The sequence below is a fragment of the Filicampus tigris genome, chromosome 10, assembly GCF_054856515.1.
Source record: "Filicampus tigris isolate MCC_2025a chromosome 10, RoL_Ftig_1.0, whole genome shotgun sequence".
NCBI lineage: Eukaryota > Metazoa > Chordata > Actinopteri > Syngnathiformes > Syngnathidae > Filicampus > Filicampus tigris.
In genome coordinates this window covers 5513758-5527764 of record NC_141226.1, presented here as the reverse complement: position 1 = coordinate 5527764, position 14007 = coordinate 5513758, and the positions used below count along the sequence as shown (strand labels likewise).

The window sequence follows — 14007 nt, the reverse complement described above, 5'->3', positions numbered from 1 at the left end:
GAACATCCCTAATATATATATATATATATATATATATATATATATGCACATACAGTAGGTATGTATTAAATAAAGGTCCCTCTAAGCTGCATGCATACCCAATCGCATGCGTTGCTGTCACCTTCTCAGCACAGCAAATGTGATACAAAGGTGTGATACTGGCTTGGCCACCGTGCCAATGTCTGATGTAGCTCACCGTGGTTCAAGGAAGGCTCAGGGAGTTTGTTGCTGTTGTTTGCTCAGGCGCATGGAAAATTAGAGTGCAGACTGCTGTCTAAAAGCAAACCTTACCGTTGCAATGCAAAACAAAGTCTTTTGAGTTTGCTGAAATCTAACCTGGATAAAGTTTCTCTAAAGCGGGCGGCTCCTACTACATGATCTCCAGATCACTTGGACCAGAGTTTGGTGGAGCAGTTGGTCTGTGTTTCTACCTGGGGACTACCTTTGCTGGATCCTTGTATATACTCGGCACCATTGAGATTCTGCTGGTATGTGGCAACAGTGATGGTTGCAAAGTAAGACTTGGACTGTTTAACTGCAACATATGCACCAACTGACTCTCCTTTGCCAGACGTACATTGTTCCAACAGCAGCAGTGTTTGAGGCTCAAAGTATAGAAGGTGAAGGAACAGCTGCCCTCAACAATATGCGTGTCTATGGAACTTGTTGCCTGCTTCTGATGGCACTTATTGTATTTGTTGGGGTAAAGTATGTATCCACAGTGACACGAAAACGCACAAAACTACATGGACGTATTAGACTCGCATATTTTGCCCTCTTGTGTGCAGGTATGTGAACAAACTGGCTCTGGTCTTTCTGGCCTGTGTCATGCTCTCCATCATGGCCACCTACGCAGGAGTCATCAAGTCTGCCATTGAACCACCAGAGTTTACGTGAGTAACCGGCCAAATAAACCTGCCTCGTTTGTTATTTAGCAACGCGGCTTCTTAAGCAGTGGTGCCGTAAGATACGAGTGACCCAGCTTCAAGATAAGAGTTGTCGTTTGGCCGATTTTTTTATATTTTTTTATTTATTTTTTGCTTTGATCAAAAAATTGAAATATGAGCCCTGTGTGGTGGCAGTAGACTTAAGGGAAAGTCGACCACAAAAAATTCTTTACAATAATCTGTTCTATGCGCCTTCACTAGTCTAAACACGGCATTCTGATTAATATTGTGTTTGCCGAATATGAGTTAAGCAGTAAAATCAACCCGTTTTTATCCATCTCAGGCGGCGGCCATTTTGCCTCTTTCTGTCGACTGAAAAGGACATCACAGTTGCTCAGGGCAAACTTTAACGTACAATGCATTTTTGTCATTACTGTTGTTCTACTGTGTACATTACCTTTGATTTGGTGGAGGTCTTTTCTTTTGATCACAACAAAAATCTCATAGTTGGAAAAAAACAAAAAAAACAATGCTCTCTGTGATTCAAAACTGCCAGTGGAATTTGATCGTAATGTGCGCAGTCTGGGTCAAGCAACAACCTTGAAAGAACAATTACATTTTGTCAGATCTTAATTGTGCGTATGTATTTTTTACATTCTTATGTTGATTACTGATATACTCTGTGCACGTTTTCAATATCATGTAAAACAATATGTTTAACTGAACTCAAGTATGCTGTTTACAGTTCGCTACCACCCAGTGTCGGAGTCCAATGTCTAATTAGTGGTTTGTGTCTACTGTTTATGGTTTAGTGTGTGTCTTCTGGGGAACCGCTCTCTGAAGAATGACAAGTTTGAAGTGTGCGCAAAGACCGAGATAGTGAACAACCAGACTTTGACCACCGATCTGTGGAAACATTTCTGTAACAGTGAGCATCTCAACGCCACCTGCGATGACTATTTCAGTCTAAATAATGTTACAGAGATCCCGGCTATTCCCGGCCTCTTGAGTGGAGTTCTGAAAGGTGAGAGTTGTGAAATTTGAAAATGTTTACTGTCATTTGCAATAGATTTCCATTAAAGGGTGATTATTATGTTCTTGCCTTGTTGTGAATCAGACAACCTATGGGGTGACTATGGTCCAGCTCATACAGTAATAGAAAAGAAAACTCTGGTTTCTGTACCAGCTCAGGACAATTCCGGTGATGTATATAAACCCTACGTCTTCAATGACATTGCCACCTACTTCACGCTGCTGGTGGGAATATATTTCCCCTCGGTTACAGGTGAATACTGTGACATTGCAAGAAAGCACATACATACGTAGAATATGTCCCATTGCTTCATGTGGAATTAAAACTGAACTCTTATATTTTTGTCTTGTTAATTGCAGGTATAATGGCTGGCTCGAACCGATCTGGTGATCTCAGAGATGCCCAGAGGTCAATACCAATTGGAACTATAATGGCTATTCTCACCACATCTTTCTTCTGTATCCTCCAGAGGCCGATCACTCAAATTAGTGATGGAAAAGTCAACATTTCAACCCTAAACACGTGTTTTCAAAAATTGTTTTAATAGTGTCAAGTGATCAGAATTTCTGTTTTATTTCATTCCATTTTGAACACCCGCTATATTTATATGTTAAGGTGAGAGACCCAAAAGACTAATATGATATTTTAAATTTTAATTACATTTTAATGTCATAGATTTGTCCTTCTGAGTCTGACAAGGATAATTTACATTGTATTGTCAAGATGTTCATCTTAATTTCAACATCAGACATCTCCTGTGTGCTATTGTTTGGCGCATGTATTGAGGGAGTGGTGCTGAGGGACAAGTAAGTGGTTCCTTATGACGTGTTTAATGTGCTGGATGTACAAAATGTTAAAAATATTTATTGTCAAAATATGTGTGCTCTGTGTAGAGGCTTAACATAACCTTGGCTGTGCTTGTTCCAGGTTTGGGGACTCAGTCAAGAAAAACCCAGTAATTGGAATCCTAGCCTGGCCGTCACCTTGGGTTATTGTGATTGGGTCATTCTTTTCCTGTTGTGGGGCGGGGCTTCAAAGCCTGACTGGGGCACCCCGGCTGCTTCAGGCCATCGCTCGTGATGGGATCATCCCATTCTTAGAGGTCAGCGCTGTCCGCTAGCATGACACAACATTCATTCAGTCAGATTTAAACAGTTGCCACTTATGAATGCACCTTGTTGTGAGTTTTGCAAACGCTCCTGTAAATGTCCTTTTCTTGCCTCTCTTAGATTTTTGGTCATGGCAAAGCCAATGGCGAACCCACTTGGGCTCTGTTGCTGACAGTTGGTATCTGTGAAATAGGAATACTCATTGCCTCCTTGGATGCCGTGGCTCCCATTCTCTCCATGTACGTATTATATGTCGTTAGGTACATCGTCAGCACTTAATAACCACTCATAAAATCAAGTGAGAACTGTATCAAATATTCATATACAGTATGTGATTATGCTACAGTGCTAAATAAATACCTTAGCATTATTAAAATTTGATGCAGAAGAACTGTGACAGTTTTTGAGTATGCGGTATAGGAAAAAAAAAGTTTAGCTTCAAATAGAGTTTCCACAAACATATCATAATTTAAGAATTACAAAATCAAAAATCAAGTCTGTCTTATATAAAATGTAGGCTTAGATGTGTGGATGCATTCATCTTCACTTTCTGCTTGTTATCGGGTCAGGCTTCACATTTGTCTTCATTAGTTGAAAAGTATGTTCCATAGGCTTGACTTGGCCATTGAGTAAAATATCTTCTCTTGACACATTGTCCTATTAATTTTGTATACAGCAGCACTAGGCTAAATGAGAGGAGGATATTGATTTAAAAAAAAAAAAAGTCCGATACAACTCTTCTTACTTCTGTCAGCAGTCGTCAATAAACACCAGTGAGCTTGTTCAATAATGTGATTTGGAAAGTCTTCTTTCAGGAGCTGTTCTTCCTCCAGACTTTTCTCTTTCCGACATTCTGAGACAGGTGGCAAAAGATGCTTTTATGATCTTTATGCGGGCTCACTTTTTCCTTCGAACTCGGAGTTGATGTTTGAGAAGACGTACACTTTTCAATTACATGTTGATTGTTATATTCCAAATCCATTGGTGGTGTATTGAGGTAAAACATAAATACAATTGGACGGAACTATTAAGTATATTTGTAAGGACTACATAGTTCAAACATAAATTGTTAAATGTCAGTGCCGTTTCCTTTGTCATATCTCTGTCATTGCATATCCGCAGGTTTTTTCTTATGTGCTATCTGTTTGTCAACCTGGCCTGTGCTGTCCAAACTTTGCTCCGAACCCCCAACTGGAGACCTCGCTTCAAATTCTATCACTGGTGAAGACATTTCGTTACTTCTCCCATTAGTCTTTGTGATTCACAAATGATTACTTTATTACTCCAAAATCTGTAATATGCCCAAAAATATATTTATATTGTTTTTGTTTTTTTCTTGTGAATCTTAGGACTTTGTCTTTTTTAGGGATGAGTCTGTGTTTGTCTCTCATGTTTATCTCCTCCTGGTACTATGCCTTGGTTGCCATGGTGATAGCTGGTTGCATCTACAAGTACATCGAGTACAGAGGGTAAGTTACAGGGCTTTAAGTCAGATTGACCTTTTTTTTTTTATTATTATTGTTATTGTTATTTGTCACCATGGAACTTCCTGTGGTACAACTATGGAGCTATTTCTTTCATGTGGAAACAGGAACCGCTATTTATGCAACATGTTACATGTTCATATACCACAAAAATAACACAGCTTTTTGGGCCTACAATAGTGTTACTGCATGTATTTAAAGGCCTCAAAAGAATAACTACAGTCACAATACATGCTCTAAAGCCACATTTTTCTCAAGGCACCAACATCCAGATGCAGTATGAAGCGAAGCCTTGACATGAAACAATTTGTGCACAGGGCAGAGAAGGAGTGGGGAGATGGTCTACGAGGTTTGTCTTTAAATGCAGCACGTTACGCTCTAATTCATCTTGAGGAAGCACCACCACACACCAAAAACTGGAGGTGAGTTCTTGTGTACTGTATTAAGGAGGCGGGCCATGGACTTACTTTCTGGGCTTTCAGTAATGACTAACCCGACTTAATACCACTACTATTGCTTTGTAATGAAAGAAAACATCAATATTAGTATTTAAATAAATAAATAAATAAACGCAATATACTTAAAACCTTCAGTATTCATTTTGGCTGCCACTGCTTAAATGGTAGTACATGAATTTATAAGTACCATTTCATGTCAACGTGGCATCAATGCAACCACCATGAACCCAGAAGTCCCCTGTGATTAACAGAAAGACAGTTAAACAAATATGGCACCCACATTTTGAGGGTCATTGAAGACTTTTTCATAGGGATGTAAATAATAATATACTATGTACAAAATCATGACCTGAGCTATAACCCAAAAGATTTGAGTGGGGATTTCTAAAGTACATAGGAAATAGTGGTATTGGTTTTTATTTAGCTAGTGAAAATCAATAAACTTGTTTTATTTCACAATTTACACACTTGGGTTTTGTCATGCCCCCAGGCCCCAGCTATTAGTGTTGTGCAAGCTGGACTCACAGCTGTCGGTGAAACATCCACGCCTCCTGTCTTTCACTACACAGCTCAAAGCAGGAAAAGGGCTGACCATCGTTTGTTCTGTACTGGAGGGCACCTTCATGACACGAGGGGCCGACGCCAAGACCGGGGAGCAGGTTTGACTATTTGTTCGGTGACTGTTGACCCATTGTCAGGTTTAAGTGCGAACCAGCACACCAAGATCCTGCATTCCAGCCTGTTGATTCTCAGCTGTGCAGCGATGCGCAGCTCAAATTAATGAATGCATGTAGGCAAAACATAAGAGATGGTTCTGGTTCACTCACACCTTAGCATCAAGGGTTGCACAGTCGTCATTCTGATTTATATTCAGTAGGCCTGTTGTTGTTGTCTGCCTGGTGCAGTCTATCTCAAAAGTGAACTCGAGCAAATCCTGAGGTCTTGTAAATTATTGTAGTTAAAAACCCAGTTGTTTCAACGGCATCGTTCACCTGTACAAACATACTGTACTAGGGCTGTAGTTCTCGACTATTTTGGTATTTGGATCTCCTACAGGAAATTCTATTGAATAGTTTAGATGATTTTTTTAAAATATTTGTTTGGTTAACAAATATGCAAACAGAAGAGAAAATAACAACGGTTAGGGTTTCACTTATCTTTGTTTTGATTTCAAACAAACCCAAAAGCTGCAGAGTGTTCCCAGGGTCAGTAGAATTTCTAATAAAGTGAACTGAAATTTTAAACAAATAGTTCCTTGAAGTTAACAGGTTTAAGTTGATTTATTATCGGCCATCAGATTTTAAAAAAAGGCCGATACCCATATTCATCAAAATGCAGAATATCGGCGCCGATAATCGTCTATATAGTCTATCCCTAAGCATTACCCGATCCCTACCTCCGTTGCAGTGCAGGTGTCCCACGGGCCTGCGATCGCCCGCTCAGTGCGTCTGGGCTATAACGTCTAATTCTGTTGCTGTGTACTTTTGACATGTGCAATGACGATAGAATTCCATTTCCAACCTTTTTATTTCCATTTCCAACCTGCAGAACCTGAAAGCAGCCATGGCCGCCGAACGGACCAAAGGCTTCTCCCACGTAGTCGTGTCCTCCAAGCTGCGAGATGGTTTCTCTCTGCTCATCCAGTCGGCAGGACTGGGAGGGATGAAGCACAATGCCGTCTTGATGGCGTGGCCAGCAGGCTGGAAACAAGCTCGAGACTCCTCCTCAAGGAGGAACTTTATAGGTAAGCGTCACAGGGTTATACGGTAAAATGTTTCTTTTCTGCTCAGTCATTTAAACTCAAACATGGGTGTTTCATTTCAGAGACTGTGAGGGAGACAACAGAGGCCCATCAGGCTCTGCTGGTTGCTAAGAACATCGACCACTTTCCAGGAAACCAGGAGCGGCTGAAGGAAGGTACAATCGATGTCTGGTGGATTGTCCATGATGGTGGACTGCTTATGCTGCTGCCGTTTTTGATCAGTCAACACAAGGTTTGCATCTTTCAATCATGTGTTAAATTTGACTGATGATTATGTCTTCCTAGAGATGCACTGGATTGTTTGTTTGTTGTATATTGTTAGGGTATAGTTTATTATTATTATCATGCATCTTTAGAGGTGCATTGTATTGTTTGGTTGTTGTATACTATTTCATTAATGCGATGAAGAACTTCATACATCACACTGCTCTACATAAAAGCTTAAACAACAAAATATGCATTCACCAGTACTTTGATTATAAATGGAAATGGGCAATGGGCCCAATCTTTGTACTCATATTCAATAAAAAAAAACCAATGCTGTCGTGATATAAAGTAGTTCTAAACTGAAATTAACCAGCATGGTCTCTTCTGAAGGTATGGAGGAAGTGTAAAATGCGCATTTTCACGGTGGCGCAGATGGATGACAATTCAATCCAGATGAAGAAAGATCTCCAGATGTTCCTCTACCATTTACGTCTGAATGCAGTGGTGGAAGTGGTTGAGATGGTGAGTGATTTTTCTACTTGTGATGGTCCCATCTGTTAATAAAGTGAATGCATCATATGAATATGATATCTATCGACAGTATATATGCCTTCAAAATTAAAATGTTTCCCACCACAGCACGACAGTGATATCTCAGCTTTCACCTATGAGAAGACACTGGTGATGGAGCAGAGATCTCAAATGCTCAAACAAATGCAGTTATCCCGCACGGAACGAGAGAGAGAGGTACACTAACTTGTGTACAAATAAAAACGGAAAAAAAAGTCCTGAAATCTAAAGAAAAATGCCAAATGAAAGACTGATGATGGCACCCAAATTGCTACATGCTCACTTTTTTTTCTTTTTCGTAGGCTCAACTGATCCATGATCGTAATACGGCGTCCCATTCCACAAAGGAAGACAAAGCTTCAGCGGACAAACCTGAACGCGTCCACATGACCTGGACCAAAGACAAACTCATTAACGAGAGAAATAAACACAGGGAAGGAATGGGTGTAAAAGACATGTTTAACATGAAACCGTAAGTACGTTGTCATTATACACGTTGAACATGTAAGACTCTTCACATTTAACATTCTGATTACAGTGTTTTGTTTTTTTTACATTATTATCTTTCACAAATTTTACATTGTACACATTGTAGCCTTCCTCAGTAGTTACAGGTAGAAGTTGTAATTATTCACACACTTTGTGATGGTACACATCAAAACCTCAATGAAAGCATCTTACTATCTGACAGTTGAGAGGAACCACTTTTCCATTTTACTGCATTAATGTTGTCTTTTTGTCGCCCCTTTAGCGAGTGGGAGAATCTGTAAGTGGTTTTGCATTTCACTTTGTTTACCTGACCTGAGCATGACCTCTGTGTATGCATGTGCATGATAATCATCCTGTCAAAGTGCATGATAAATACAGTTGTTGATATGTGCTCCATACACTCACAGGCCAGCACATTAAGTAATTGCCTGCAATTCAATTTCAATCCATTACCCGAGCCGCATTACAGAAGTATACATTAAAAATGATAAGAATGCAAATAAGTGATGTGTTGCATTATATTAAAACAATTCTTATTTCCTGACACTGGCTCCAGCTGAACCGCCACCGCAATCAGGACAAGCGCTACAGAAATGTGTAATATGGTATAATATTACAGCATATTTCACAAATTGACATTGATAGGGATGTGTTAGTTTCAAACTGTGGTTATCATTGCAGCTGTAGTGTACACTGGTAACTGTGTGTATTTAACATTTTGGATCCCTTTTTGCATGACAGAGCCTAATAATACACTTGAACCAGACAGTGAACATGAATGAAAAACAAAAGCAAATACACTCGGGTTGGAAAAAGAGTCAACTGTACAAGAGTAAAAAAGCGGATTTGGAGACTTGGCTTACAGCAGCAGCGATGTAGCATTGATACAAAATTAACAATTTGGTAAAATGATCAACTATAACGGGGCACAAAGCATGCATACGTTTTGGAGCGCAGCTGATCATGGATTCAGGAAAAAAAACATGAAGACTAAATGATAGCCTTTGATAAGATGAGCCGCAGTTTTATAAGAAAGTATACTATACAGTATAAAGCACTTTTATGGAGAGGACCCAAAAGTGACTTCAATAGTTAATTATAGAATAGTCCATCCATTCATCCAAACAGATACGGCAACAGAAAAAAGCCTAATCAAGCAAATCAGAATAAGTAAAAGCAATCCATTTGGACAACATATGTACCGTAACATAAGAACATACAACTGCAAACTACACCATCACTGATCAACATTGTTAAAATCCCTTTAACACGATTCATTAAATATCATTTTATTGATAATGTTTGCATGAACCTCAAACATTTCCGGTGAGGGTTTTCGCCTATTTTACTCTCCTGATATTGTCACAAGTACCAAGGTTAAAGTTCTCTAATATTTTTCTTGTTGTTGATCTCATCCAGCAACCAGTCCAACGTGAGAAGGATGCACACGGCTGTAAAACTGAATGAGGTGGTGGTCAAGAAATCGCAGGATTCACAGCTGGTGTTACTCAACATGCCAGGCCCACCCAAGAACAAAAAAGGGGATGAAAACTGTATCCTTTTTCATTATAGTCATCATTCTTTTTTTAATTTCTACTTACACAGTATAGTAAATTATTAAGAAGCAAATAACAATAGACGAAGGGCGAAACACAGTAGCTGCTCATACTTCGAACTTTTATAAATATGACTCATCGTACGGATGACAGCAGAGATGTGACTATTAAACATCACATTAAGATCACATGCATTCATGTTGCATTAGTTATTTCAGTTTCGAATTACAGTCACATATTTATTGACTCTGTTTGCATTTTTAAGTATTACACCTTATGTGGCTAACTTTGCTAACCAAAATATAATAATAAATACGTACCTTGATGTAGTGTAGTTCTATAACCAACCAAACCCAACTGGACAGTGCTGACTTCCACCAAAGATGAACAATGCTAATAATGTCGGTATAGATTTTGATTTAAAACAATTAATTAATTTTATTTTTATTTTTTTTATTTAAAAAAAAACACTTGCCAGGAAATTGAATATTGCACTCAAGTTTAAGTCCCTCACTGCGTTTTTGCACACTATGAATATCAGGCCAGCCTCAGTTACAAGCCAAGTCAGCCGCCACAACGATTGGTTCGGAGGGCCAACTTCAAAATAAGAGCGTTGATATCCATGCACAGTGTTATCTGTTTTGCTTTTATTTTGAAGTTGACGCTCACGGCGTGTTGCATAGCAGCCTGTGAACAACTGTTGTGGCAGCTGGCTTTTAAGGCCATTAAGGCCAAAAGCGCCTGGCAAAACATCTCTCTTACCCCTAAGGGCGACTTTAGAATCATCCTCTAAAACCTGAAGTTTTTCTCAACCCTTCGTGAATACCGGCGGGTGCAGGCGGGGTTGTGGGCGTTATGTCCACAATGCAAGCGAAATCTGCGACTTGTAGATTAAGCTGGTGAGACACCAAACCAAAGCGGCACTCTGACCTTCATGCGGTATATAAAAGCATTGTCTACGCGTGTGTAGCAAGCGAAGACATGGCAGACATGATGCTGTCTGACGCACTTCCCGGTCTACTCGTTCTCCCAAGTGTATTTTGTGCCATCAAATGACCATCCGGGGCGGCGTCTTTCGCATCAAAAGTGGAATCTCTCTCGTTAGACTTATTTCATAGAATTGGCTGGAAAACGCTATGGCTATGAAGCCAGAGAATAATCTTGCAGGATTAAAGCTATAGATGCGGCGTAGCTGTGTGTGTATATCATTGTGCACTCTAGTTCAACTTTACACACATTTGACGTTTTTGGTGAAAATGGCGGCCAGCTATATTGTTTTTAAATTGTTCTTAAAGTTATTAAATATACGTGATGGAATATCGTCAGCCTCTTAAAAGAATGGCCCAGGTCATATTTTGGCAAAATTAATTTTTGTCCTTAAACATCTCCTCAGGATGTTGGCCACCTCTGCTAAAAATCATCTGCATCCTTAGTTAAACAGATCATTCAATTCTACACCTGAAATGAAATTATTAATACATGTTAGATCATCAGAATGTGGTTCAGTTTCTTCATTTTTTCTGAAAAAACTGAAAAAATGACATAGGCCGTTATTTTAAAAGGGTAACTACGTGAAGTATCCCTTTAATTGTGTTAAATATAATTTAATTTATTTTTATAAAACAGTCAATTCTATTGTTTTAGTTAAGATGCCATTGTGTAACCCTCGAATAATTCTGTGTTTGGAATTTGGAAATAAAAACGGAAAACCGAGGGGGGGGACAAAAAAGTTTATTCCATTTTGTTAAAATTACATATTAGCGATAAATCTTGCAAGATATGCTGTAAGACTTGCGATTCATCCATGAGGGGAAAAAATGAGCACCAAACAACCACCTCCGGTGCTCATTTTTATATGCACTTCCTGGTTATGACATTTAACTGTACAGATACCATAATTTGTGCCGGCAGTTTGACGCAAGGTGACATCATTGATCGTCTCCCTTTTAGTGTTTAGTGTAGGCTACAAAAACACATTTGATGTTAACAATGTAGTTTTTCACGTACTGTAGTGAATCTCTCCCATACTGAGGAATGTATTGGTTTGTGCGTCATCATGTATACTGTTGGATTCTTTAAGAGACTGTCCACAAGATATGGAGTTTCTAGAAGTGCTCATGGAAAGACTGGATCGTGTCTTACTGGTTCGCGGAGGTGGTCGCGAGGTCATCACTATTTACTCTTAGTGCCAAGCGATTCCTAATGGTAGGCGCACTGGAAGGAAGACCATGGAGGACAGTGACACATTTGGGTACAAACAAGTCCATGGATCCAACGTTGGACATGGACGATGTTGGTGGACATTGCGAGCCTTATCCGTGTCAGAGACTGTGGAAATGAGCAAGTATGACTAAATGAGGTCAGTGCATCATCTCAACGCCCCATTCTGCAGAAGATGTTGAACCATCTCTACTGTAAATGATAAGATTACATTTGCAAACTCCAAGTCACATAATTTATTCTTTTACATGGCACATGGAGGAAACAAGTGCCACTCGCTGTCTGTTTTATTATGTCGTCAACAAAGAATGAACATGACAAAATGCCTTTATTGAAAGTACTGACTGTGCAATCATAGGATGGATCGTTTTATTTGTATCACGTCACTGTATTGGAAGGTAAAGATGAAGTTTGATGGAACCTACAACAGTAAAGATTTCTAACACGTTTTAATATCCTTTACCAACCACAGTATATGCCCTGTGTTCAGACCACACAGCGATCGTCACTTTTGAAGTGACAATATTTTTTTTCATAAGCGTCATCATTTATCATTGTTTTAATTTAAAGTGGGTTGGCGGTAGCAACAACCTTTATACATATACAGTATATACATAACTGACTAACTCATCTTTTGCCTTTGAGGCATTTTTGCAACGTCTGCATTGGGCTTTGGATTCCTGCAAAATCTGACTTTGGCAAAATAAAAAAAACGAGTTAGTTATGTTATTAGCGTGGTGACATATAGGATTGAGGAAGATCTTTTTAAATTAAAAAAAAAGGGTAATGTGTCTGTGTAAAGCCTTGTCCATTGTGTAAATTTTGATCACAACCTGAAAGCACTGAAAAGTTGTGATTTTATTTTGCGTGTTTGATACATTATGTAATGACTTTGAATGTTCATGCAATTTGTGTTTTCATACACTCCATTTGCTTTATTTGTTGTCTTCTTGTGGATTCGTGAAGTGTGCCAATCAGAAATATAGTTAAGTAGTAGTCTATATTGTTTGACAATAGCTTGTTTTAAAGCATTTATTGTACATATTTTACAATTTCTCATCGTAATGAAGCTTGTCTTTATTTCTCAAAAATGGGTTGGATGCAGAGAGCAAAAAAAATTCATTTCAATTCATGTTATATTTGTGACAAAAAATAAGTGCTTTACTTCCATGCGCTTTTGCATCCTACTGTACATCATTGAATTAAATATTCTGTTTGAAAATGTTTGATTCCGTACATAAAGTCATCTGTTAAAAACAAAATAACATAAGAACAATAAATGGGAAAAAAAAAAAAGCAGAACATTCTCTTCTGCTTCTCCTGACCCGCTTGTGTCTGTCGCATGTTCTACATTTGAACCTGCTCTCAATTGTGAAGAGAGGAAAATCCACCAAATGTAGTGTTCCCTGGAAAATGCAAAAGGAACTTCACGGTGCCCGGCTGTGAGTGCAGGACCCATTTGTTGAAGTCGGGCGGGCACTCATGCCATCCTCATGATGTCTTTTTCTTACAATTTGGAGAGAAATACACGGGTGGACTGCTGAGGGTCAATTTGTAAGGCTCTGGCAGTGCTCCTATTCTTTCACAAAGCGGCAGATAATTGTGCCGCTGCTGGGTTGTTTCCCTCTAATGGCCCTCAAAAACTCTCTTGTACTGGCCTGACTCGTGGTTTCTCATGTGCACTCCTAACATTCTGTTAGGGGACATAGCAACGCTATTATTGGTAAATACTGGAATGAAAAGCTGCGCTTCCTGCAGATATGTCTCATGCTACCGCTAGTGGCTGGAAAATTGCCAAAACTAGCCAACAATCCACCTGGAAGAATAAGATGACATGGTCGGCCATCAATATTACGGTAATTATAAACTTTCACACAATTGGTACTTCACCACATTCAAAAATAGCACATAGTACAACATTACAAGTACAGTATATAGAATAATATCGCTGCTCTTTGGAACAATATTGATTTGGAATTTAGTTGGGGACCTTCTCTGCCTCTTCTCCTTGCTGTTCTTCTCTTTCATTGCATGTCTTCCAGTTCACCTTAGTGCTGTCCGGCATGATTTGGTACATAAATGTAGTACCAAATTGAATATACCCAACTCAATTTTACTGTATTTTCAATTAACAGTAGGATCTGCATGGGAACCCCTGGCAGTTTACAGCTTTTATGTAACTTTGAGGATGCCTCATTCAAATCCTCAGCTTTGCCATTGTTGGGCCATAAA

The 14007-nt window shown here is 39.1% G+C and overlaps 1 protein-coding gene across 2 annotated transcripts in view; it reads left to right on the top strand.

Annotated features, from left to right (window-relative positions):
- The window catches only part of LOC147140454 (solute carrier family 12 member 7-like), a 30638-nt gene extending 17539 nt beyond the window's left edge, over positions 1–13099 (top strand). Inside the window, exons 7-27 of one of the 2 annotated variants that reach the window (XM_086042792.1) lie at positions 358–488; positions 572–708; positions 789–893; positions 1700–1911; positions 2005–2172; positions 2280–2378; positions 2669–2726; positions 2848–3022; positions 3150–3268; positions 4152–4250; positions 4379–4498; positions 4831–4935; positions 5462–5630; positions 6520–6715; positions 6796–6965; positions 7331–7462; positions 7580–7687; positions 7813–7982; positions 8262–8276; positions 9419–9552; positions 11650–13099. In XM_086042792.1, coding sequence (XP_085898918.1) covers positions 358–488; positions 572–708; positions 789–893; positions 1700–1911; positions 2005–2172; positions 2280–2378; positions 2669–2726; positions 2848–3022; positions 3150–3268; positions 4152–4250; positions 4379–4498; positions 4831–4935; positions 5462–5630; positions 6520–6715; positions 6796–6965; positions 7331–7462; positions 7580–7687; positions 7813–7982; positions 8262–8276; positions 9419–9552; positions 11650–11741 — 2714 coding nt within the window. In that variant the 3' untranslated portion in view covers positions 11742–13099. The remainder of the gene's footprint in view (positions 1–357; positions 489–571; positions 709–788; positions 894–1699; positions 1912–2004; positions 2173–2279; positions 2379–2668; positions 2727–2847; positions 3023–3149; positions 3269–4151; positions 4251–4378; positions 4499–4830; positions 4936–5461; positions 5631–6519; positions 6716–6795; positions 6966–7330; positions 7463–7579; positions 7688–7812; positions 7983–8261; positions 8277–9418; positions 9553–11649) is intronic. The other variant, XM_086042793.1, reaches the window with a different exon arrangement.
- Positions 13100–14007: the final 908 nt, after the last annotated feature.